The sequence below is a fragment of the Culex pipiens genome, unplaced genomic scaffold (assembly GCF_016801865.2).
Source record: "Culex pipiens pallens isolate TS unplaced genomic scaffold, TS_CPP_V2 Cpp_Un0013, whole genome shotgun sequence".
Classification (NCBI taxonomy): Eukaryota; Metazoa; Arthropoda; class Insecta; order Diptera; family Culicidae; genus Culex; species Culex pipiens.
The window spans coordinates 100,509-127,431 of record NW_026292830.1 but is presented as its reverse complement, the minus strand read 5'-3'; the positions used below and the strand labels follow the sequence as shown (position 1 = coordinate 127,431).

The following is a 26,923-nucleotide window of genomic DNA, read 5'->3' as shown; positions in this document are numbered from 1 at the left end:
AATGTGACAGGTCATTTTTCAACGTGTGACGTTACACTTGCAAGTGTAGTAGTGAAAAAGATGTTCCGCCGAATAATCAAGATGATGATTTTTTTAGATTCTTTTTACCGATCTTTCGTGCGCGAGAGAGGAGAGCCATGCTCCTTTCGGATTTTTTCTCTTGATGAACGTCCAGAGATTTTCTTTTGATGATGATTATTCCATCGCTGAACCTAAGGCACTCTCCAGGATCCCTTCGAAAGATTGGCTGCGCTAGGGTCTAATTAGATTAGATTAGATCAAAGAAGAGTGCAAAGTATTTGCATAAATGATGAAAACAATGCATTTTCACAAAATTTATTTGTTCGTAGTTTAAATTTTTTGGTTTTGTTATTTTAAATAAAAAACATTTTCAAGTGTACTGATAGCCATTTCTTGCTTTTCAGTTATAATTTATAATATTCTTCAAAACAAAACATAGTTTGGCCTTCCACACTGAGAAAAGGCTATAAAATTACTCGGAAAATTATCATTTTAATTTGACCGCCTAGACCCACCTTCACTTATACTCATCGACTTTCGACTCAGATTCAAATTCTGAACAAATGTCTGTGCGTGTGTGCCTTCTCTATTATGGACTTCAAACTATACTTAGTAGTATCCAAACAGGATTTGAATATATTCAGGTAAGTACAAGTAGTCAGTGTGTGTGAGTGAGTGAATCGTGAGTGTGATGCAAAGTTCATAAATTATGTGCCATCAGGTATGTATAATATTTCAAGTGTCAAAGTGATTCTCAATGTGGGAAATGGTATGTCTCAGTTTGAATTCAGTTCAGTCTCAATTATGTTTCAGTACAGTCTAGTTTCAATTCACCTTCAGTTGAGTTTCAGTTCAGCTTCAGATTTTTTTTTCGTTTCAGTTCAATCTAAGTTAAATTTCTGTTCAGTTTTAGTTAAGTTCCATTTCAGATTCAATTCAGTTTATTTTCAGTTTAGTTACGATTCTGTTTCAGTTTAGTTGCTGTTCGATCTCAGTTCAGTTATTGTTCAGTTCAGCTACCCTAGTAAGAACCATTTCACCCACAGCATTATTTTGCATCACTTGGTTGAGGTTTACCGTGTGTTACAAAAACGACTCCCCGACCGCTAAGCGGCCGAGTCTAGCAGCAGTGTGTGGCAATAAATATTTCAAGCTCGTTTCGCTGCACCAGTCACTTCAGTCTTTACCTGTTTCGTCGAGGAAAGCCCGGAAAACCTTTTCCTGCCTTCGCTGCTCGTTTCCTATCTCATTTTGATCAATTTCTTAATACACGAACGCGCTTGGCTCCACCCCACACACCCACACTCTTCTCTGAGTTCTAAAATGGCCCCATCAATATTCATCGTGAGCACACGTGAACGTGGACTCGTACGAGTCCATTCAAGACCCTCCCGCCGGAAAGAGTGTCGGAGTGAGAGAAAGCTGGTTTTCCCTAAATTGGACGGATGGAGGTCCGATTTTATGGCGGTTTGGCACTTAATTTAAATTGAAACTTGTTTCACAGGTGCTTGCAGTGCGAGGGTGGATTGGGAGGAAGGAAACTGTCCGGAACTAAGGATTATTAGGATTGAAGCAAGGATTATACTGTTTTGTGTGAGAAATTATGACTCTATTAAATACTGCTTTTTGAAATTTTCCGTTTTTGGAAAAATTTAACCAAGATTTTTTTTTTGGTTTTTACTGCAAATTGCCTTCGTTGTCTTTTCCAAGTCTCTTCATCCACCTTCAACGACTCTCAAAATCGATACATGTTCCTTTTCCCAAAATCTGCTCATCGAAGCACCTAACCACCTTAGCATTCTCAACACGTTCCGGTGCATCATTATAAAAATGTCTTGCAAAATGTGGGGCTCCATCTGGGCTCTCCACCCACTCTGCCTTCACACACACAATGTATTGCCAGAAGAGCCTCCAGGCAAAAACCTTAGTCTGAGCGCTTGATTTGCTGCCGAAATGTGGCCAAATTCGATAAGCGTTTCATCGCTTCATCTTCTTCGACCTCCTCCGCCGCAGTTCTTCATCGAACAGTTAATGAAGATTTTTATGAGACGAACAAACTCAATTTTCCGCAGTTGCTACAAGTCTGGAGTTTTTTTTGAAAAGGTCCTATAAACAAAATTTCAATTTTTTGCTTTTTGGGTGTTTTTAGAACCGCCTTGAGTCAGGGGTATTCAAAAACACCCAAAAAGCAAAAACTGAAAATTTTGTTGATAGGACCTTTTCAAAAAAAACTCCAGAAGTCTTCTCTCTCTCTGCAGAGGAGTTCATAACTTGATCAGACTGGATTATTGGCGTGCGCAAGACAACTTACCAACAGGACTCTCCTCGTTCCAGAACGAGTCGTCCAGAGTGTAATCAGCTTCTGCGAAAAAAAAAAGACAGAAAAAACGAGATTAGTACATGTTTTTTAAGGTGGGCTTTGTTTTCGGGGTCTTGAAATAGTGGGACACTAATTCAACAGATTTTATGGGTGTGGTACTGGTTTACGACCTGCGGTCGAAGAATTTCACGTGAGCATGAAAGCTCGGTGAATTCCTGCACGTGAGCTGATAACCCTGTGCCGGGTTAGGGTTTCAATTGCGGACTTCAACGAGTACCGTAAACCGGGGTGACTTTGATAGGATTTCAATTTGTTTTTGTAATATTTTCCAACAGGTAAGGTTTTTCTTAAGATTATTATTTTTAAAACATGTACTGGGGTAGGCCACACAAAGTCCATGCACTATTTTGGAAAAAAAAGTTAATGCAATAGTGTTTAGAAAAATAGTTGGGTCATTCTCTACCAACTCACACGAAATCGGGAAAAGTTGCCCCGACCCCTCTTCGATTTGCGTGAAACTTTGTCCTAAGGGGTAACTTTTGTCCCTGATCACGAATCCGAGGTCCGTTTTTTGATATCTCGTGACGGAGGGGCGGTACGACCCCTTCCATTTTTGAACATGCGAAAAGAGAGGTGTTTTTCAATAATTTGCAGCCTGAAACGGTGATGAGATAGAAATTTGGTGTCAAAGGGACTTTTATGAAAAATTAGACGCCCGATTTGATGGCGTACTCAGAATTCCGAAAAAACGTATTTTTCATCGAAAAAAACACTAAAAAAGTTTTAAAAATTCTCCCATTTTCCGTTACTCGACTGTAAAAAAATTTGGAACATGTCATTTTATGGGAAATTTAATGTACTTTTCGAATCTACATTGACCCAGAAGGGTCATTTTTTCATTCAGAACAAAATTTTTCATTTTAAAATTTCGTGTTTTTTCTAACTTTGCAGGGTTATTTTTTAGAGTGTAACAATGTTCTACAAAGTTGTAGAGCAGACAATTACAAAAATTTTGATATGTAGATAAGGGGTTTGCTTATAAACATCACGAGTTATCGCGATTTTACGAAAAAAAAGTTTTGAAAAAGTTACTTTTTGCGTTTCTCTTTGTTTCGTCGTCCGTGTCTGTCGCGGGTGACCATGAACGGCCATGATCAACGATGACCAACTTTTAAAAACTTTTTTTTAATAAAATCGCGATAACTCGTGATGTTTATTAGCAAACCCCTTATGTTTACATATCAAAATTTTTGTAATTGTCTGCTCTACAACTTTGTTGAACATTGTTACACTCTAAAAAAAAACCCTGCAAAATTAGAAAAAACACGAAATTTTAAAATGAAAAATTTTGTTCTGTCTATTCCATAGTTATAAGTAATAATGTTTTCGATTGAATTACGATGTAAAACACAGCTGAAAGGAACACCAAAACTCTGTTATGTACCTAAATGAACTCATTGTAACTTGATTATTCACAAATAAAACCGAATTGAATTGAATTGAAAAAATTTTGTTCTAAATGAAAAAATTACCCTTCTGGGGCAATGAAGATTTGAAAAGTACATTGAATTTCCCATAAAATGACATGTTCCAAAATTGTGTACAGTCAAGTAACGGAAAATGGGAGAATTTTTAAAACTTTTTTAGTGTTTTTTTTTTTTGATGAAAAATACTTTTTTTCAAAATTCTGAGTACGCCATCAAATCGGGCGTCTAATTTTTCATAAAAGTCCCTTTGACACCAAATTTCTATCTCATCACCGTTTCAGGCTGCAAATTATTGAAAAACACCTCTCTTTTCGCATGTTCAAAAATGGAAGGGGTCGTACCGCCCCTCCGTCACGAGATATCAAAAAACGGACCTCGGAAGAGGGGTCGGGGCAACTGCTGTGTGAGTTGGCGGAGAATTACCCAGTTACGTTAAAAATTCTTAGTTTGAATTCCGGGGTGACTTTGATAGTCATAGTTTTTCTTGTTAAAATCATATTTAAGATGTTCAAACTTCATTTGTACGTTTAATGTACCATCACTAAAGTAGCTGATATAGTATTTAAGAAAAAAAATCAATGTTTATATTTAGTTAACTAAGTGTATAAGCTTTTAAGCAAAATACATATAAATTTTAGGTAAAATTGTTAAAAAGTCGGAATTTTGACTGAAATTTGTCACACCTAGTTTTGTTTATAAAATTATCGATTTATATTGCATTTTATACTGAATTTGAGGCACGAATCACAAGTTTTCACATTTTACATGAAATTTGTTCAACTGAAATTGCCTATAAATTTAGAGAGTTTTTATAATTGTGTTTCAAAAACACACATTATTTATTTTTTACAAACTTTTTTTAACCGTCTCCTAGTGGAAAATTGTCCAAAGAATCCGAAAATTCAATCCATATTCCGATTAAAAATCATGTTCATTGAGAAAATCATGACACTTTGAGAAGTTTTAAATAATGACATTCATCAAATTTTTTTAACTATAGTTAACTAACTTTTTAAACTTATCAAAATTTTATGAAAAGTTCTTCTTGAGGTACTTTGAACACTTCTCTACCACGGTCAGTATGTTTCTAAACCATCCCTTACGTATTTTAATTGTACTCTTCATTTTGCGAAAAAATCGCAAACCTATCAAAGTCACCCCGGCTTTCAAAGTCACCCCGTTTTACGGTACCTTGAAGCAGAGTCGCGACTTAATGTAGGGAATTTGGATTACAGAATACAATATCATTAAAGAAGTTTTGTTAGCAAAGCTAGGTTTAGTAGCACATAGTACAAAATTGTGCAAATTTTGTTAATTTTGTTAATTTTGTTTATTTTGTTAATTTTGTTAATTTTGTTAATTTTGTTAATTTTGTTAATTTTGTTAATTTTGTTAATTTTGTTAATTTTGTTAATTTTGTTAATTTTGTTAATTTTGTTAATTTTGTTAATTTTGTTAATTTTGTTAATTTTGTTAATTTTGTTAATTTTGTTAATTTTGTTAATTTTGTTAATTTTGTTAATTTTGTTAATTTTGTTAATTTTGTTAATTTTGTTAATTTTGTTAATTTTGTTAATTTTGTTAATTTTGTTAATTTTGTTAATTTTGTTAATTTTGTTAATTTTGTTAATTTTGTTAATTTTGTTAATTTTGTTAATTATGTTAATTTTGTAAATTTTGTTAATTTTATTAATTTTGTTAATTTTGTTAGAAAATCACAAGAAAAAATTATATCGAGACAGATTGATCAAAATAGTTAATGTTAAAATTTCCCAAAATTGCGTCAAAAAAGTCTTCGAACTTAACACATACAACTTTTTTACACTCAACTTACACTTCTCCGCAGAGGGTTAGTCCCGCACTAAATCGTGTGAACTACGGCAGCCCAAAAACCGCTTTGCTAGTTTCCTTTTTCATTAGAATCAATTATCCTTTGCAGCCTCGGAACAAAACTCCACTATTTGGCGTAGTTTGCCCTCAAGGCAAACCACACCTCAACAAAAAATAACGACAAACCAAAACGAAAAAAAAGGTACAATTTCCTCTCACGAGGCTTTGCATACTCCCCACGTCTCCCCAACACCGTTAGTATATATACTAATAACGACGTCGATTTCAGCAGCAACGCCAGGGCGACGGTGGCGGTGGTTTAATCGGCCGTAATAAAACGAACAGATTTATCGTCACCGCGTGCACCGTCACAATAAACTGTTGCCAATCAGGGGGTGGTTCGCGGGCTTTGTCGCGCTGCGGCGATTTTGGGGGAGAAACCATAGCGCCACCGCGCTGTATTGGTCCCTCGGGGATATCGACGGGGGTGGGGTGGAAAATGTGAACTCGATAGCTTGCCGCTGCAGGGATCAATTTAAATTTTCGTGCCGCTTGATTAAGCACGATTTGTCGAGTTTGGGTTTGAGTTTAAATCAATTTTGTGTTAAATTTCTTTGAACAGAAAATAAGCAGGTTTAGACCCGCAAAGATTCAAGTAGCGGACAGGTTTAACAAGGTTTTTAACGTCGATTACTTTTTTAAAGGGTTGCCTCCTTGATTTCAACACCAAGTCTAGTCTCAAAGTCAAATTCTCAGCTCTTGTCTTAATAAATTTCAATGTTCAACTGTAAGAACAACCTTAAAAAGCAAAACTGCGGAGTCAGGTAGCTTCTGAAGCAATTACGACTTCAACTCTAGCTTCTGAAAATTTAGCAACTCCCTTAATTCAACACTGTAATTCCAGCTTTCTAAAAAAACAGAGTCCACCGATTTCGCCTCTGACTCCAAAAACAACACTCATACAAAATTGTTGAATTGTTATTTGACTTGGGGGCACCTTTACCGACTCCGATTCCGATTCAGCCCTGCACAAAGAATCATTTTACAGCCCAGCTCAGTACCAAAATTAGTTCCAAATGTTAAGCTCCAGTCACAATTGTTCAGCTCTCAAGTTCAGCTCCAAAAATTTGGCTACCAAAGTCAAATCACAGTTCAACAAATTTGGAGAGCTGGAGTCGGTGTCAGCAGATTCTGAGAAGTCGCTGAATCTGCAGTTGCTGAGGATTCATCTACTTCGGCTCCAGCTTTTCAGAATTTGTCGAGTCCGACTCCGACTTCAACGCCGACTCCATTTCCTCAAAAAGACTCCGACACCAGTTGCTGAAGATTAAAGGATTTAGCTTCTCAGAATTTGTTGACTCCAACTCAGACTCTAGCTCTCCAAAAATCCCCACCTTTACCGACTCCGAATCCGCCCTTCAGAAAGAATCAATTTACAGCTGAACTCAGTACCAAATTTAGATCCAAATGTCCCGCCGGGTCCCGCCCGTGTGGATCAATCAGGCCGAGCACTGGACTCACAATCCAGAGGTCGCTGGTTCGAATCCCGTGGCGGGCGCTCTAAAATTATTTGTGTAAATATGGGAATTCGGCGCCGTCGCTCCGTGCCATACTTTCATACACTTAGGAGCCCAGGGCGGCGAAGTCCTTGTAGATAAAAAGGAAAACACTAGTGGTTGGTACTAGCAATGGTGGCCGGCAGCTATAAAGTCAACTTCGTTTTTATGTTAAGCTCCAGTCACAACTATTCAGCTCCCAAGTTCAGCTCCAAAAATGTGGCTACCAAATTCAAATCACAGACCCAGTTCAAAATATTTCGCTTTAAAACGATGAGTTGCCACGTTCAGTCCAAAAATCCAGCTCCCAATTCTAATATCATACTGTTCGGTCATTCCAAATCCAAATCCAAATGCAATGATTGAATGTTCAGTTTCAAATGTTGAACTATCACGCTCCCATGTTGAGCCCAAAAAGTATAAGTTTCATAATAAAATTTCAAATCTAATTCCAATTTTAAAATCCCATGTTCAAATTTTAAAACTCAGCTCACAGACTCAACTCATAAACACTTTCCAAGCGTCTAATTACCATATCCGGCTTTAAATGTTTAGCTTCATAATCTTCAGTTCCCTTTTCAGATGACAACATTCAACTCTAAAACTCACTTCGTGAAGTTCAGCTCCCAGACTCCCAATTCCTTTTCCAAAGGTCGATCAATTCGTGCTTGCCATTTCATTAGGGCACATAACTTTTTTAGGCTAGAGTGTGTCCCTTTCACACCTTTAGTATACTGTCATTTGAGGGAAAGGGATACACTATTGTTTACAAAAGTTATGTGCCCTTTTGAAATGTTAGGCTCCAATTATCAAATCCAAATTCAGCGCTAAATGTTCAGCTTCACTAGCTCAACTCTGAGAGGTATCGGTCAATCTGAAAGTTACGAGCTCGTAATCAATTTCCAGATTGTAACTCAAATGTTCAACTCCCAGATTCGATTCTAGAATCTCAACTGGCAATATAACTAAGCTTCCATGGTTCAGTGCCTAGAATCTGCTCCCAGTTTCTTTTTCCAAAACCAGATTCAGCTCCAAATGTTCATCTCTCAACCGAAAAAGTTCAGCTCTTAGGTTGAGCCCCATAAGATTTCCTCGCTGAATATCTGATCCAGTTCCAAATGATCAGTTCCCTTGTTCAGCTCCAACAAAGAAGAACTCTCAGGACATAGTTCTAAACTCATATCCAAATCCAAATGTTTAGTTTTCACACTAAGAATCAAATGCTCAAATCTCAGAGTAACCTATCGGTAAAACTGGCAATTTATTTTGAAGTTCATTTCGTGGCAAATTCCAGAAATCTTAAAAATGAAATGACTTTTTTTCGTTGTGCTTCCATTGAATTGCTCTGAGGTTCAGCTCCAACATTCAGGTCAAGTCATTAGTTCAGTTCTCAGGGACAGTTTCAACAAAAAAACACTCTTATATTCAAATTTTAGGTCTAAATCCTTATGTTCAGTTCACATGTCCAGCCTCAAACAGTAAACAGTCAATTTCAAATTTTAGTTTGATTTGTTCACAAAAAGTGATGGCAGTTCAGTTCCAAAATTTAGATCAAAATGTTCTGCTTTGAGTTAAAACTAATCAATTCTCATTTGCAAAACTTAGGATAGAAAGTTCAGTGCGAAAAGATCTATAAATTCAGCTCCCAGTTTATATCCCTTCATTTTTGCCTTCCTCACCTCACTGAGGCAAGGCTATAAAATCACTCAAAAATTGAACTTTTTAAATAAGCCTTCTAGATATACCTTTACGTATACATATCGGCTCAGAATCAAATTCTGAGCAAATGTCTGTGCGTGTGGATGGACGTAGAATTTTTTTTCTCACTCACTTTTCTCGGAACTGGCCCGACCGATTTTGTCCGGATCTATGTTTTTGGATTCGCCTTCAGGTCCTTTAAGTCTTTTTTTAATTTCATCCGGTTTGGTGCAGTACTTCAAAAGTTATGTTAGAAAAACTGTTTTGGTTGATACTAAAAAGGGTCATTATTTACATAATTTGAAAGCTCCGGTGGATAGCTTTCCGCTTTCCGCTCAGCGCACGCCGTGCACGCACACAAACACTGCAGTGCTTTCAAATGAATAATTAAATTTATCATAGATGGCAGCACTCAGATGTATAGTGTCTTTACTAAGTAAGCGTTAGCCAAAGCTTTCAGGAGGAAGGCAGCAACCACCTTCTGGTGGATTAAGTAACGTTTTTTAAAAAAGATTTAGTTCCAATGGTTCAGATCTCTCTGAAAACGTCTTGTGGCACTAATCTACAAATCCAAATATTTAGTTTTCATATAAAATTCCAAATACTCAGATCACAGAACTCCTTCGGGTTACTCTAAGGTTCAGCTCCCACATTCAGGTATAATTGTCCAGCCCTTTGTCTCATCAGTTCACCTATGAGCTGAACTGATGAGACAAAGGGCTGGACAAATAGTCTCAAAAGATATGCTCTCATAAGGAATAAACCTTACATTTTATTGAATCAAATTATAGGTTAATTCTTTTTGTTCAGCTCCCAAATGTTCAGTTCCCATGTTCAGCCCCAAACATCAAACAGTGTTCTATGTCAGAACCAAAAGCTTAGTTCACAAAAGCAATAGCTGTTCAGTTCTAACATTCAGATCCAAATATTCTGCTTCTAGTTACAATTAATCAATTTTCAGTTGCCAGACTCAGGATAAAACAGTGTTTCTCAACCTTTTGTGTTCCATTCCCCCATTGGCTGATTTCCAAGAACTTCATTACCCCCCTCCCCCCCCCCCACCCTTCCTTCACGCTTTATTTTGAAGTTATTGGTTTCAATGCACAAATATTATCATAAATTTTAGATGTTTACAGAATGATTGCAATTTTCATAACAAATTGAAGCGTAAACTACGAAATAAACTAAAGAACAGACAACGCAGGTTTGATTTTTTAAATGCGCTGTGGTTTACATTTGCTGTCCATTTTTATAAGAACGCAAATTTCACTTAAAGATTTCTAAACATTAGTACATTTTTTATATATTTACAAGCTTTTCCCGGCAAACTTCGTCCTGCCCTTTTTTTGGTTTGTTTCAAGTAAGCAATAGGTTGTCTATTTTTTTTTTCTGTTACTCTATTTGTTCTGTTTCTCTGTTACTGTACGGGTTTTATCCTTATCATTATGATTTTTGTACCTCTCGAGTATTTTTGTCCGACTGGATTTTTGCACGGATTTTTTCCTATAGATTGCTTTTGTTCGGAATTTTGTGTTGTCATTTATTACTTTTTTTCTTTTTTTTTGCTAAGAACAATTTTTGATTTCATTGTGTTTGTTTTTTTTTAGAATGTTTTGGCATTTCGATGCCTCTGTGCTCTGATGTACTAACTGACTTTTGGGCCAAAATGAGTTAATGATGACATCTTTTAGCTAATTAAATTCCCTACAAAACGCTTCTAAGGGGTCGTGCATAAACCACGTGGTCTCCTTAGGGGGGGGGGAGGGGGTCCGAAATCCGACCGAAAAAAACCATGAAAAGCCATGGGGGGGAGGGGGGGGGGTCGACGGCTGACCACGTGGCCTTTAAAAAAAGTCTTTTCTTAAAAAAAACAAAAAAATACGCGCTTTGAATTTACTTACATGCATACATTTTTTGTTACACTTCAAAACCATACAATTATTGTGTTTAAAATTATTACTTATATTTCAATGTCATAATATTTTCCAATTCAATATTGAATAATATATTTCGGCAGATTCATATCAATACTTTGAGCCTGTTATTGAATGTACACTTTTTAATACTCATGTAACTACGTCTTGCAAAAGTTTAAAAGCTGTTAAAAAATAAAGTGACAGTATCCAAAGTTAATATACCCTAAAAAATGCGTACCAAAATGCAAACACAATTTCATTTTTTTGTTGATGGTATCAAGTAGCTAAAAATGTGCTTGCAAATTTGCATTGAAAGTAGATGTAGTCTTCGATAGTTCTATTTTGGAACAACTTAAAAAATAAATATTGCTGACAATTTTATAAGATTTTCGTAACAAGGCAAAAAACTAAATATGTATTATAAATGAAGTGTCTAAAAATGATTCTCTGCGAAAAAAAAATAATTTTCAAAGTCTCAGATCTTAGCTAATTACCGTAGCTGGTCCTATAAGTGATCGAAGAATCTTAATCGAAAGATTTCCTTTTGACACTTAAAACAAACTCAAGATATCTTGTATCTCCTCTCTCATGCAATATTTTTTAAGTGCAAAGAAACTAAAAACCCCAATTTCAGGATTATCGCGCAAAATTTCAGTTTCACTACCTCATTTGCAAGTGAAACGTCTAACATTAAAAAATAACCAGTAACGAAAAAACGAACGATACATACTTTAAGATTCACCAAAAAATTTGATGAATATTTTGGTCTAAAATATATTCCTTATTTCATGGGTTACACAATTCGGAATGTTATATTACATAACATTTCATAAAATACACGTTTACTATCCATCGTCAAAGTTGTATTTTTTTTTGTTTTTTTTTTTATGTTAATAGGGACCATCTCTTGAGCCAAAGAGAAACATGGGCAAACATTTTAGATTTTTAGAGTAAAAAAACGAGCTTCAAGCAAACATTGTTTTTGTTTCTCAATTAATTTAAAGATTAAAAAAATAGGGGCCAAAGGTGCCCTTTCCTGAAAATATTAGTTTTTCTTTAAGCTGAGAAAATATACTATACCCTCAACTTCATATTTGAGATAAAACCACTTAAATATATAGACACATTAAAATAATTTAAGTTTTAAAGAGTCACTTAATTTTTAAATGCCGATATCAATTTGTGAAATAAATTTCAATACAATGCCGTTAAAGATCAACATAAATAAAACTCCTTAAAAAAAGATGGAACGGTATTTTCAACTCGCTGGTTCTCGGGCATAACTCAACCAACCGGGACATTTTTTTTCGAGTGAATTATAAGGATGTCTAGATGATCCTTAAATTTTGCAGAACTCGATTTGATAAAATCTGTAATTTATGCGATCAAAAACATCGTTCCAACTTTTGTTTGCTCTAGTAAAAAAAAAATCGCCCGAAAATCCGCGGAGACAAGCCCGAAAACCTGTGAGTTGAAGTTACCGTTCCAACGTTTTAGGGAGGCTTTGGCATCCGTGTATATTGGACATGCGTTGGGCGTCCCAGTGGTAATAATTTCAAAGATATTGAAAAGATTGAAAAATTAACTTATTTAATTTTTTTTTGTATTTATTTTGAGGTAATATCTCAGCAACCAAAAGTTAGATCAAAAATCTTAAATCGTAGATAATTGATAATAATAATAAATTTAATTGAAAAAAATGTAAAATAAATTCCAAATTTTAGCTCAATCTTTTTTAAATTTATCAAAACACGTAGTCGATAGCAAAATCAATTTAAAGTAAGAGTAAGACTTAAACAATTTGGATGTCCATGACTAAAAGAATGATTTTTAGCGCGTTGTCTACAACTTTTCCAAAGACACGAAATCGATTTTCGAGCAATTCTATACAAAATCGGTCTTTATTCTTAAATTTTTATTTTTGATTTTTTTAATCCGTCTGAAACCTTTTTTTGGTGCCCAAGCCATTTTGCATCATTAGTTTGTCCATATAGTTTTCCATACAAATTTGGCAGCAATGAAAATTAAAAAATCTGTATCTTTTGAAGAAATTTTTGGTTGATTTGGTGTCTTCGGCAAAGTTGTTGGTATGGATAAGGACTACACTGAAAAAAATGATAAATGGTAATTTACTTTGCTGATTTTTAATTTCACTTTTTGTCACTAAAACATGATTTGCAAAAAAACACTATTTTTATTTATTTTTTAATTTTGCCAACTTTTCAGAAATTTCCGGAACGGGCAAAAAATCGTTGCTTGAGTTATGAATTTTTGAATCAATACTGATTAAAAAAAAATCGAAATATTGACCGCAACTTAATTTCAATTTTATTTTTCGATGTAAAATCGAATTTGCAATCTAAAAGTACATTAGTGAAATTTTCATAAAGTGCACCGTTTTCAAGTTATAGCTATTTTTAGGTAACTTTTGCTGCCCATGTTTGCCCAATTTTGAAAAAAAATATTTTTGAAATGCTGAGAAAATTCTTTGTTGCTTTGTTGCTGAGATATTGCCATGCAAAGATTTTAAAACAGAAAAATGGATGTTTACTACCCAAACAACCCATAATTTTCTTATGTCGATATCTCAGCAACTAATGGTGCGATTTTCAATGTTTATAAATAAAACTTTCGTGAAATTTTCCGATCTTTTCGAAATCAATATTTTCAAAAAAATTAAATTAAGACTAACATTTCAAAAGGTCGTAATATTGAATGTTTGTCCCTGTCTTTGATTCTTGTATGGAGAAAAAAATTACATTGCTCGACTTTTTTGGACAAACTGAATCATTGGAATCAATCATGCTTAATTAAAAAGAAAAGTTGCTTTAGTTTGGATTTTTATGAATGTTTGGAATAAAATAAATATTAACTAGGAGCTTTCATAATTAGATATTTTCCTTAAAATAAGATGAAAATATTTTTTTCCTGAAACAAAAACTTTTCTATTTAATTAATTTCGATTTTAAGAAAATATTTAAAAGCGCATTTAAATTAAATCATGAATGCTGTTTATATATCAAAATAGCTTTAATTCTTAAAGCATATTTATTGTGGATGCAATTAATTGCACTGCAATTCCATAATTTTGAATACATATGTTTTACTAAGTTGCTTGTTTTGTTGAGAGTATTTTTTACTTTCTGTACCATTTCAATAAATTGTTATACTGTTATTATTTACCTTAAACTTTGTGATATCATACTTTTTTCACACTTTTAAGTGAATTTCTGTTTTTTTTTATATATTATTAAATTGGTTTTAATGGTGTTACAGCACCTACACAAATTAAAATGTTTTCTATTTGACCCAATGTCACCCCCTCTAAAGGGTGAGTTTGAGTTAATTTTAAAACGATTGGCATTTATGAACGGTGTGATTATACTAGCCATATTCTGGGAAAACGTTGGTAAATTCAGGAGCATTCCCCAACATTATTTATTTGTGTTAAAATAACAACAGTAATTTCTTTTTTGACCAAAAGTCACCACCACTGACGGTACATCATTTGTGGATAAACATTTTTGAAATCTATACTTATTTGGTTTTTTAAAAGATTTTTCACCTGGGAGGAAAAAGCCACGTGGCCATATAGGGGGGGGGGGGGTTGGCGGCAAACCACGAAAAACCATGAGGGGGGAGGGGGGGTCAAAAATTCTCCAAAAAAAGGCCACGTGGTTTATGCACGACCCCTAACAGATCTGAAAAATTCGTTTCCTATGCGGAGATATCGCCCTGCAACCATTTGTACTAACTGACATTTTCGAACGCATCATGGATGTGCTCTCTTATTTTTCATCATGGCTTGACCTTTTGAAAACACGCAATTCCATAAAAATACGATTACACTATAATATTATGGTGAATTGCCAGGTGTCCTTACTAGTTTGAGCAATATTATGGAGCACTATTTTGGAAGGCAATTAGCACATGTGTGCACATTTGGATACGTGAAGAAATTGTAAGTTAGACGAAGTGTGTCAAATAATTATTTAGTGGCAGAGTTTTTTTAATTGGATGACCCCTAAGTGTGACATTGGTAGGTGGATGTTATTGTTACGTAGTTTTTGGATTGGACGACCCCCGCAGTTGTTCTAAGTGTGCACAACGTCTTAAAAATGTTTTAAATTGGATATTTTTGTTAGGCTTAGTGTGAGATTAATTAGTGGATGTTATTGTTACATAGTTTTTTTTAATGGATGACCCCTGTAGTTGTGCTAAGTGTGCACAACTACTTGCGGGGTTTTTGAATTGGATATTTGAGTTAGGCTAAGTGTGATATTGGTGAATGGATGATGTTGTTACGTAGTTTTTTTTATTGGACGACCCCGGCAGTTGTGATAAGTGTGCACAACGACTTAAAAAATGTTTTAATTGCGGTGTATTACGGTGTAAAGAATGCTACGATGAAACGAATGTTGCGGTATAACAATGTTACGGTGTAACCATACTACGGTGTAACCATACTGCGGTGTAACGAATGTTACGGTGTAACGAATGTTACGGTGTAACGAATGTTACGGTGTAACGAATGTTACGGTGTAACGAATGTTACGGTGTAACGAATTTTACGGTGAAATTTATGTTGCGGTGTATCGAATGTTACGATGTAACGAATGATACGATGTAACGAATGATACGGTGTAACGAATGATACGGTGTAACGAATGTTACGGTGTAACCATACTACGGTGTAACGAATGTTGCGGTGTAACCATACTACGGTGTAACCATACTACGGTGTAACGAATGTTACGGTGTAACTATACTACGGTGTAACGAATGTTACGGTGTAACCATACTACGGTGTAACGAATGTTACGGTGTAAAGAATGTTACGGTGTAACGAATGTTACGGTGTAACGTATGTTACGGTGTAACGAATGTTACGGTGTAACGAATGTCACGGTGTAACGAATGTTACGGTGTAACGAATGTTACGGTGTAACGAATGTTACGGTGTAACGAATGTTACGGTGTAACGAATGTCACGGTGTAAAGAATGTTACGGTGTAACGAATGTTACGGTGTAACGAATTTTACGGTGTAACGAATTTTACGGTGAAATGTATGTTGCGGTGTAACGAATGTTACGATGTAACGAATGATACGGTGTAACGAATGATACGGTGTAACGAATGATACGGTGTAACGAATGTTACGGTGTAACCATACTACGGTGTAACGAATGTTACGGTGTAACGAATGTTACGGTGTAACGAATGTTACGGTGTAACCATACTACGGTGTAACCATACTACGGTGTAACGAATGTTACGGTGTAACCATACTACGGTGTAACCATACTGCGGTGTAACGAATGTTACGGTGTAACCATACTACGGTGTAACGAATGTTACGGTGTAACCATACTACGGTGTAACGAATGTTACGGTGTAACGAATGTTGCGGTTTAACGAATGTTGCGGTGTAACGAATTTTACGGTGAAACGTATGTTCGGTGTAACTAATGTCACGGTGTAACGAATGGTTCATGGTTCACTAAACCAGGATTGAACCAAAAAGGGAGGTTTAAGCTGAATCAATAGGTGAACCTAGCCTAACCGGTTCATTTGGGAACTCTTGTTGTGCACACTTAGCACAATTGCAGGGATCGTCCAACCCAAAAAACTACGTAACATAACATCCACTAGCCAATGTCACACTTAGCCTAACCCAAATATCCAACCCAAACACCCTTCAAGAAGTTGTGCACATTAAGCACAACTGCAGGGGTCTTCCAATCCAAAAAACTATGTAACAAAATCATCCACTAACCAATCTCAAACTTAGCCTAACTCAAATATCCAATTCAAACCATTTTTAAGTAGTTGTGCACACTTAGCACAACTGCAGGGATCGTCCAATCCAAAAAATACGTAACAACAGCATCCACTAACCAATCTCACACTTAGCCTTACCCAAATATTCAATTCAAACACCCTCCAAGTAGTTGTGCAAACTTAGCACAACTGCAGGGGTCGTCCAAACCAAAAAAAAACACGTAACAACATCATTCACGTAGTTGTGCACACTTAGCACAACTGTAGGGGTCGTCCATGTTCAAAGACTAAGCATTGATTTTTTTTGAGCACTTTTGTTCTATTCGATACAAACCAAGAATCCATTGCAAGAGACACACTTGTTCTAACTGCAATCTACCATAACAGTTCTAGGGGTTGTGTCCTGGATATCTCGCATTTCTAAAAAGGTCGTATGACATGATGGAAATAAAATAAACTAGCTCAAAGTTTTAACAAAATCTTTTTCTTCTGTTTGTAAGCGTAGATCTATTCGGTTTTCATCATACTTGGTCTTATTGAAGCTATTTCATGGATTGTCATACTTATATTTATGAAACCTTACACTTAACTAAGTTTTTTCTTCATAAAATTCAAGTTTTAACGGTAGTTGCTCTCAAAAACTGCAATTTTCACACTAAATTTAATGATAAACAAGTATATTAAAAAAGTATTGTTGAGAAAAATGTTCCTTAACTAGCAACAGTTCAAAGTTACCACGCAAAAAACATTGAAACAACAAATAACTACTATTTTTACAATAAAATGACTCTGCGCACTTTTGTACCAAGTGCCACGTTGGAAGTATACACGACTCTGCCATCGAAGAAGCATTTTAGCTCAACTGCAAAATTCGCCCTGTGCACGTTTGTGCTAACTCATACAAATCACTGTTCAAGACACACTTGTGCTAATTGCAAACGTAATTTTTTTTCGTAATCTCTCTGCCAATTTTTTTTTTGCATTTCAAAAGTTTTCATATTTTACCATGTCTTTAAGTTATGTCAGGAGCATACTTTAAAATTATTAGGACAATTGTTTGTCGAATAGTTTCCCAGAAACAGTAATTCAAAGTTAAAAAATCGATTTTCTCGTAACCACCAAAATGTCAGTTAGTATAAGAGAGCACACAAGCATCGATTTGTTGAAATTTGTTTTGCAAGTTTGTCTTTCCTTTTTTTTTTTTTGCCTGTTAAAGTTTCGATGGACGGAAAAATGCAAGACGTTATGATATCCAGTGAGTTGAGATTATTTTCTGGCTGTACGTTTGCTTTTGAAAACCGACAAATGTTCATGTTAATTTTACAAAGTTTTGAATGTTGTTAAAGTTTTAGTTCAGCAAATTGCTGCTTTTTTAAAAGTGTTTTAATGCGTGCTAGATATAAGCGCTCTGATATCAAAGTTAATTGTTTTCTTTTTTTTTATTCCTAACTGTTTTCATTTTGAAGTCTCAATTTTCTAAACTTAATTAAATAATTTCTCAACAGTGTACGGCGTTTGTTATTCCTAACTCTATTCCTTTATTTCTTTTTATTTCACTCATCGCTCCTTTTTTTTCTTTTTCTTTTAAATAGAATATCTTTTTCTTAAGCTACTTTTTTTTTCTTCTTAAAAAGCAGCTTTGCATTTTAAATTCCTTTTCTTTGCATTTTTTTCCATTTTTCATTTTTTTTTCTATTTTGTTTATTTACCTGTAAGAGTTCAATCTAGAGCAAAAACTGCAAGTTCTTTATTTTCTTACTGTCTGCACTTTTGTGTGAAAAGTGGGCTAATTGTGAGTTTTGCCTATCTAACCTCAATGAGGATTTTTTTTATAAATCGCTCGAAAATTAACATCTTTTTTTCACCTCCTACATACAAAAAAATATTTCCGAATGTTACATCTTTTATGATGTAACACTTTTGCACGTCGTTAATCATTTTAATTTTAATGCAATTTGATGTAAATTAGCAACAAATTATACGTAAAACATGATATTACGTGTGATTCAACCGTTTTCGTCTTATCTCAAGTTTACATCAACTGAGTTTACATGTGATTCATGTTTCCGTGTCGAGTAAATTCACATATTATTTTCTGTGTAGGTCCACCTTTACGTATGCATATCGACTCTTAATCTAATTCTTTGCAAATTTCGGTGTGTGTGGTGGCAGTTTATTAAAATAATTGCACTTGGCAAAATAGATGTTTTGATTGGATTCCACAAAGTGAAATGCTTCTTTATCTTCTTTTTCAAAAATCCAAAGATTTATATCATTTACCTCAGTCAGCTAAAATTCTCTTCGAAACCACCTCTGGAAACCCCAAAAATCTTCGGTGGCTAGTAACCATTTTTTAAGCTGGTCATATCCTGAAAATATGTTTAATTTCTCGTCAAATGCACGTGAGTATATCAAATTTTGTAAATTTTCAGCAAAGTTGCAGCATTGATATTTTTCGTGATGTTACTACGCACCCTTTTTATAGGTCTGCGTTGTAACGTTACGAAATGTTAAGCTTTTGCAAAAAAAAAAGGAAACTGTCTTTGTTTTTTTTTTACTTTTTTTACTTTCTTAAAGCTTATTTGCATTTTCAATCCGTTTTCTTCGTTTTTAAATGAATCTGTTATTTGTAATATTTTACCTTTTTTCAATATTTCTATCCTGTTGGCTTTTAATCACTTATTATTAAACTATTTGATTTTTCTTTTTTTTTCGTTCTGCCGGCACTTTTGTGTTTAGTTGAAACTTTTTTATCCTTCCTTTTTCCATAATTTATGTCATGTTTTTTTCGAAACCTTTTTTCCATTTCTATTTTTTCCTTTTTTTGTTCCAGACAATGTTTTCATTTCCTTTTCATTTTTATGTCGTATTCAGCCATTTTCTTCCTTATTTGCATTGCATTTGTCCTGACTTTTTTTTCTTTTTTTTTTCTTCTCAAACCTAAAATAAATGATAATCTTTTAATATTTTTACATATTCGTCAATACTCACAACTATATCATTAAATTAAACTTTGCGGCTTTTTTTTTAAACTTTTTTCCTTTTCACATGAAACATTAAACCTTTTGACATTTTGTATTTTTTTTTTCTTTGAACTTATCTTGACGCCTCCTATGATCATAATTTCTTTTTTTGAACCGTTTCCCGTACAATCGGCGGATTCTCCGGAATCGGTCCCAGAGTGGCCAAAGTGTCAATAAGTTAGCGTATAAACCTTCCTTGAGCTTATACGAACCCAACGCAGCAAAGAGCGCTCCGATCCGACCTTCCGTGTTCAACTGATGCGCGTTCGAACAAAACCGTCGAAATTTTTTATATATATAGATTTGAATGAATTAAAAATCGCAGAAATTTAGTAAGTTTTTTTATTATCTTTTTCTTACTTTCGGTAACCCCTTAACTACAAGCAAAAATTGTTCCAAAATGGATTATGATGTAACACACAGCTGAAAGGAACTCCAAAACTCTGTTATGTATTCCAAAAGAACTTATTGTATATTGATAATTCACAAATAAAACCGCATTGAAAATTGAAAATCGCAGAAATTTTCATTTTTGATATTTTGTCTTTAACTGCTTTAACTTTAACTGCTAAATCTAACAAAAAATATCTCATGACAGTTTTATTAAATTTGTTTCTTTTATTTTCACTAAACTACTCTTGTTCAATATGCAATTCAGTGTTCTGCTTATACTCTGATCGATTATAAAAATAATGATAAAAATGCTTGGAGTGTTTGGAATAAGACAAAAACTCAGAAAAAAATATTACTTGAAAATATCATTTTTTTTAAGCTTGCAGGTTTGCTACCTTCACAGCAATTTGTAAAAAATTAAAATCTCTAAAATAATATTTGAAAACCTAACTTTTTCTGAAGAACTGTCCAATTATTGCTCGTCTCCAAACAAAACACAAATGCCTGAGAAATATTGAAAAAATCGTTTTGTATTGTTCCAATAAATGTCAAACTTCACAGATGAAGTTGAAACTTTTTAAAATGGAATTTTAGGGAAAAACTAATGTCGTTCTAGCTTATCAAAGAAAGTGATAGTTGCGTAGAATCGTCAAATAATGCTTTATGTTTTTTTTTGAAAATACGTTTAAAGACATTCAATTTCTCTTGAATCCTCATTCCCCCCCTAGAATGGCCAAATTCCCCCCAGGGGGGAATTCCTCACCGGTTGAGAAACACTGGGTTAAATGTTAAGTTTTAAGAAGTCTATACATTCAGCTCCCAGGTTCAGCTCAATTATATTGTTCGATAGGTTCAGTTCCAAAGGTTGCTCTGTGCTGTCTTGTAACACGTTTTATCTATTAACAGTAGACGTGATGATATGTTCAGTTTTTACGTTCAGCCCCAGTCAATATTCTGATCATGGCCCATTTTGGATTCAATTCCAAATATTCAGCTCCCAAATTCAGCTACATTTACCATTCGAATTTAGAGCTAATCCCGATTCTGAATAGATTCAGGCAGGCAGTTCCCCGGACATAACGCTCCCTCAATTTCCGTTCCCACAATCCAATGTGAATATTATCGGAAGTAATTGTTCGAGCAGGGTCCAAAATATCCCGCAAAAAATGCCTTCCCGCATTGCACATATTGCAAAATCTCATCAAACTTCCCATGATCATCGCGGACAAATTGGGCCCCGGAATCCGCAAACTCAAAATGCCAACAAATCCCATTTCGCAAATGCCCGTAGGTTCACGCAGAACCCCCGGAGAAAAACATTCTTTTATCAATTCCAGCTCATCGGTCAGTAGCAGCCGTGTGGCCACCGGCCACGACGGAACCGACCAACAGCTGTTCCGTTTTCCGAAAAAAAAGTGTCTCTCTCTACTTCAGTTGAGCTCCCGACTTCAATCAAGCTCAGGCCTTGTGCCGCAGGACGCGTCGTCGTACGGAAAAGCCAGCAAACAATTTCAATTAATGATTCTGCCCGTTCTGCCGCGTTCGGATGACCACGGCGCGCGGCCGGAATGCATTTTAATGCGACCACGGCGATCGTCCCGTGGCAAAATTGCAAAATGACATGTCCCACGCACGGCCCGGGTGAAACCACCGTAAAAAGCACGGTTAATTACGGGTCTCACGGTATCGGAGGCGGCCATACTATGTCATGGCGCACGGAGGTTTGATGACTCGACGGATGGCTGACATGGCCGAGTCACCTTTTGTCGTTGACAGTGGTGTTTTTTTTGTTTCTGATTGGGGAAGTTAGTTGCGATGAAAGTGGAACAAAACGCAATTATTTTTCGAGGAAAAGCTGAAAGCTGTAAATTTTAGTTTTTTTTCTGGGTTCAGTTTTAGGTTTTTGAACTAATTGCAGTTTACTATGTTCAGTTCAATGTTCAATGATCAATGCTTAACGTTCAACGTTCAGTGTTCATTCACTATCCAAAGTACAATGTTCAATGCTCAATGTTCAATATGCAATGTTCACTATTCAATGTTCAATTTTAGATGCTCAATGTTCAATGTTCAATGTTCAATGTTCAATGTTCAATGTTCAATGTTCAATGTTCAATGTTCAATGTTCAATGTTCAATGTTCAATGTTCAATGTTCAATGTTCAATGTTCAATGTTCAATGTTAAATGTTCAATGTTCAATGTTCAATGTTCAATGTTCAATGTTCAATGTTCAATGTTCAATGTTCAATGTTCAATGTTCAATGTTCAATGTTAAATGTACTACATTCGATGTTAATGTTCAATTTCTATTTTTTTCATTTTCAAGATTTATTGTTCAAAGTTCAGAAAACAGAAAAGCAGAAACACCTCCGTGTACGCACGAGAGCAAGCAGCAGTCAAGTGCTCAGTGCTCTATTGTTTTTTCGAAATTTTCCGCCGTAGTCTACCGTGATTACCCGCGAGTTTGCTCCTGCAGCATGCCAAAGGCCGGCCGTGGCCGTGGCAGTTCGAGTGCGGCCTCGAAAAACCCGCGAAATTCGTCTACCGGCCGTGTGCAAAAAGGTAAACAAACCAACGCCGTGTCGACCGCCATCGCGCAGGGGAGCGTGAGCGCAGAAGGCATCGACAAAAAGTTACTACATCCCGGATATGTTCCAAGATCACCAGTGCGAACCCGTTCAGGTACTTCCGGTGCCACGACCAACACGTCAACATCCGCCAACATTCCCATCAGGAACGAGTTCCAGATGCTGAGCGACGACGAAGAAAACAACAACACCGACGGTAGCAGCACTACCGACGACGACGAATACGATGGACGTGCACGGAAGAAAGTGTCGACGTCAAAAACGAACAATTCTCCAAAGGAACGTAGACCACCTCCAATCTATGTTTTGGACACGTTGACGGACGATATTGACGAGTTGCTGGAAGGCCTCGGATATTGTCTGAAAATCGGTAAGTCGTCAGTGCAAGTCTACACATTTGACAGCAAGAACTTCGACCTGGTTGTGGAGAAATTGAAGAGTAAAAACTTCAAGTTCTACACATTCGACCCCGTGCAGAAGACTGCCGTGAAGGTCGTCTTGCAGGGGTACCAAGACCGCCCGATCTCCGACCTAAAGAAGGACCTCTCGGGTGCTAGAATTACGCCGCGTGACATAAAAGTCCTCTCGCGGAAGACAACGGTCACAGGTACACACACACTGTACCTGTTGTACTTCGACCGCGGCACCGTCAAAATTCAAGACCTGCGGAAAACTAAGGCGTTGGACGGTTTTTGGGTAAACTGGCGGTTTTACTCAAAGAACCCGACGGACGCAGCGCAATGCCACCGTTGCCAGAAATTTGGCCACGGCTCGCGGAACTGCAACCTCCCGCCCCGCTGCGTGAAGTGCGGTGAAACACATCTCTCGGAGGCGTGCGCACTGCCGTGCAAGGCGGACTTGGGGGACAAGGCAGAGCAAACCAAGGCGCGCATCAAGTGCGCCAACTGTGGAGGTAACCATACCAGCAACTACCGTGGATGCAGCGCACGGAAAACCTACCTCGAGGAGCAGGAAAAGAGGAAAAAGAAAGCAGCAGCGTCCCACCCTCCTCAGCGAAGTACGAGCGTAACCGTGCCGGCTGCTGGTCATCGTACGGTTCCAGCGGACAACCCAGCGTTCCCTCCTGGATGGGGTCGATCGTTCGCCAGCGTGGTCGCTGCCGGTAGCGGCAATGCGGCCCAGCAAGAAGTCACCGGGGAAGATCTCTTCACCCTGCCGGAGTTCTTTTCTCTCGCGGGGGAGATGATGACGCGGTTCCGGACCTGCCGTAACAAAGCGGAGCAATTCCTGGCCCTTGGGGAGCTGATGATCAAGCACATCTATAATTGATTGAATTTTGCTGTGATCTAGTTGTAAGCTTTTTCTATTCCTATCCCCTATCATTAGCAATTGCGTAAGTTTTTTGAAAACTTTTTCTTACTCTTGTTTGTGCATTTAATTAACAGTAACAATTGCTCTAAACCTAATTAAGACGTTACACACAGCTGAAATGAACACAAAAACTCTGTTAGGTTCATAATATTTACAAATTGTAATTTGATTATCCACAAATAAAACCGAATTGAATTGAATTGAATTGAAAAGCAGAAAAGCAGAAAAAGAAGATAACTGGAGTTTTTTTAAAGGTCCAATAAACAAAATTTTGGGTGTTTTTAGTCCCCCATGACTCAAGGCTTCTCCAGAAAAGCAGAAATGCAAAAAAGCAGAAGAGCAGAACTGCAGAGAAGCAGAAAAGCTTAAAAGCAAAAAATGCAGAAATATAGAAAAACAGAAAATCAGAAAAGCAGAAAATTAGTGTTTTCTATTTTTTTTCTTACTCTTCGTAATCTCTTAGTTATAAACAATAATGGTTTCAAAATGGATTGAGATTTAACACACAGCTGAAAGTAACTCCAAAACTTTGTTATGTACTGCGAATGAACTACCGTAAAACGGGGTGACTTTGATAGCCGGGGTGACTTTGATAGGTTTGCGATTTTTCCGCAAAATGAAGAGTACAATAAAAATATGTAAGGAATGGTTTAGAAACAAACTGACCGTGGTAGAGAAGTGTTCAAAGTACCTCAAGAAGAACTTTTCATAAAATTTTGACAAGTTTAAAAAATTAGTTAACTATAGTTACGAAAACGTTGATGAAAGTCATTATTTTAAATTTCTCAAAGTGTCATGATTTTCTCAATGAACATGGTTTTCAATCGGAACACGGAATGCATTTTCGGATTCTTTGGACAATTTTCCACTAGGAGAAGGTTAAAAAAAATTGTAAATAATAAATAATATGTGTTTTTGAAACACAGTTAAAAAAAAATCTCCAATTTTATAGGCAATTTCAGTTGAACAAATTTCATGTAAAATGTGAAAACATGTGATTCGTGCTTTGAATTCAGTATAAAATGCAATATAAATAGATAATTTAAAAGCAAAACTACACGGAGAAAAAACCGTTCTGAAATTCATGAACAAATGTGCATGTAATCGCGTACTTTCGCTGTTCATGAAATCGTGAACTTGTTCATGATATCATGGAGAAAAAAACATGATATCGTGCACATTGTTCACGAAATCGCGAACTGAAACTTATGTCTGAAAAAGCTTTCCTATTTCGTGCTGCTTGCCAACAGAACATGGTTTCGTGACGCCATCTACTTTTGACCTGTTTTGGTCTAGGGAGCTTTCTAACATCTCATGCACTTACACAAATTCAACGCAGTCATTTGTTCGTGTTTGGAGTGGAACGAATTTTGACGTGTTCTAACATGTTTTTGAAGATCAATCCACATAAAGCAATTACCAAACATTCTGATTTCGGACTTTAATATAATTAGTCTCTTTAGATTAAGCTAATTTTGTAATATGTGGGTGTCTACATAATATTTTCATAATTTCACATTACTTTGAAATTGCTATGATTAAATTTGTTAGAAATTTCTAACAAAAAGTCCTATAAGCTATTGTCATTCATATGTTCATAAGTTCAAACAAATGAAGAGGGAATTAAGTTAGCAGTAGGATAAAAACTAAGAAGAATTTTAGAATTTTAAAATTTTAGAATTTTAATATTTTAGAATTTTAGAATTTAGAATTTTAGAATTTTAGAATTTTAGAATTTTAGAATTTTAGAATTTTAGAATTTTAGAATTTTAGAATTTTAGAATTTTAGAATTTTAGAATTTTAGAATTTTAGAATTTTAGAATTTTAGAATTTTAGAATTTTAGAATTTTAGAATTTTAGAATTTTAGAATTTTAGAATTTTAGAATTTTAGAATTTTAGAATTTTAGAATTTTAGAATTTTAGAATTTTAGAATTTTAGAATTTTAGAATTTTAGAATTTTAGAATTTTAGAATTTTAGAATTTTAGAATTTTAGAATTTTAGAATTTTAGAATTTTAGAATTTTAGAATTTTAGAATTTTAGAATTTTAGAATTTTAGAATTTTAGAATTTTAGAATTTTAGAATTTTAGAATTTTAGAATTTTAGAATTTTAGAATTTTAGAATTTTAGAATTTTAGAATTTTAGAATTTTAGAATTTTAGAATTTTAGAATTTTAGAATTTTAGAATTTTAGAATTTTAGAATTTTAGAATTTTAGAATTTTAGAATTTTAGAATTTTAGAATTTTAGAATTTTAGAATTTTAGAATTTTAGAATTTTAGAATTTTAGAATTTTAGAATTTTAGAATATAAAATTTTTAGAATTTTAGAATTTTAGAATTTTAGAATTTAGAATTTTAGAATTTTAGAATTTTAGAATTTTAGAATTTTAGAATTTTAGAATTTTAGAATTTTAGAATTTTAGAATTTTAGAATTTTAGAATTTTAGAATTTTAGAATTTTAGAATTTTAGAATTTTAGAATTTTAGAATTTTAGAATTTTAGAATTTTAGAATTTTAGAATTTTAGAATTTTAGAATTTTAGAATTTTAGAATTTTAGAATTTTAGAATTTTAGAATTTTAGAATTTTAGAATTTTAGAATTTTAGAATTTTAGAATTTTAGAATTTTAGAATTTTAGAATTTTAGAATTTTAGAATTTTAGAATTTTAGAATTTTAGAATTTTAGAATTTTAGAATTTTAGAATTTTAGAATTTTAGAATTTTAGAATTTTAGAATTTTAGAATTTTAGAATTTTAGAATTTTAGAATTTTAGAATTTTAGAATTTTAGAATTTTAGAATTTTAGAATTTTAGAATTTTAGAATTTTAGAATTTTAGAATTTTAGAATTTTAGAATTTTAGAATTTTAGAATTTTAGAATTTTAGAATTTTAGAATTTTAGAATTTTAGAATTTTAGAATTTTAGAATTTTAGAATTTTAGAATTTTAGAATTTTAGAATTTTAGAAT

The 26,923-nt window shown here is 34.8% G+C and overlaps 1 protein-coding gene across 1 annotated transcript in view; it reads right to left on the bottom strand.

The window, feature by feature from the left end:
* Positions 1-6,102, bottom strand: part of LOC120429169 (uncharacterized) — a 99,231-nt gene extending 93,129 nt beyond the window's left edge. Inside the window, exons 1-2 of the mRNA XM_039594381.2 lie at positions 5,955-6,102; positions 2,333-2,383 (exon numbers count right to left, since the gene is read on the bottom strand). Of these exons, the coding sequence (XP_039450315.1) occupies positions 2,333-2,383; positions 5,955-6,102 (199 nt within the window). The remainder of the gene's footprint in view (positions 1-2,332; positions 2,384-5,954) is intronic.
* Positions 6,103-26,923: the final 20,821 nt, after the last annotated feature.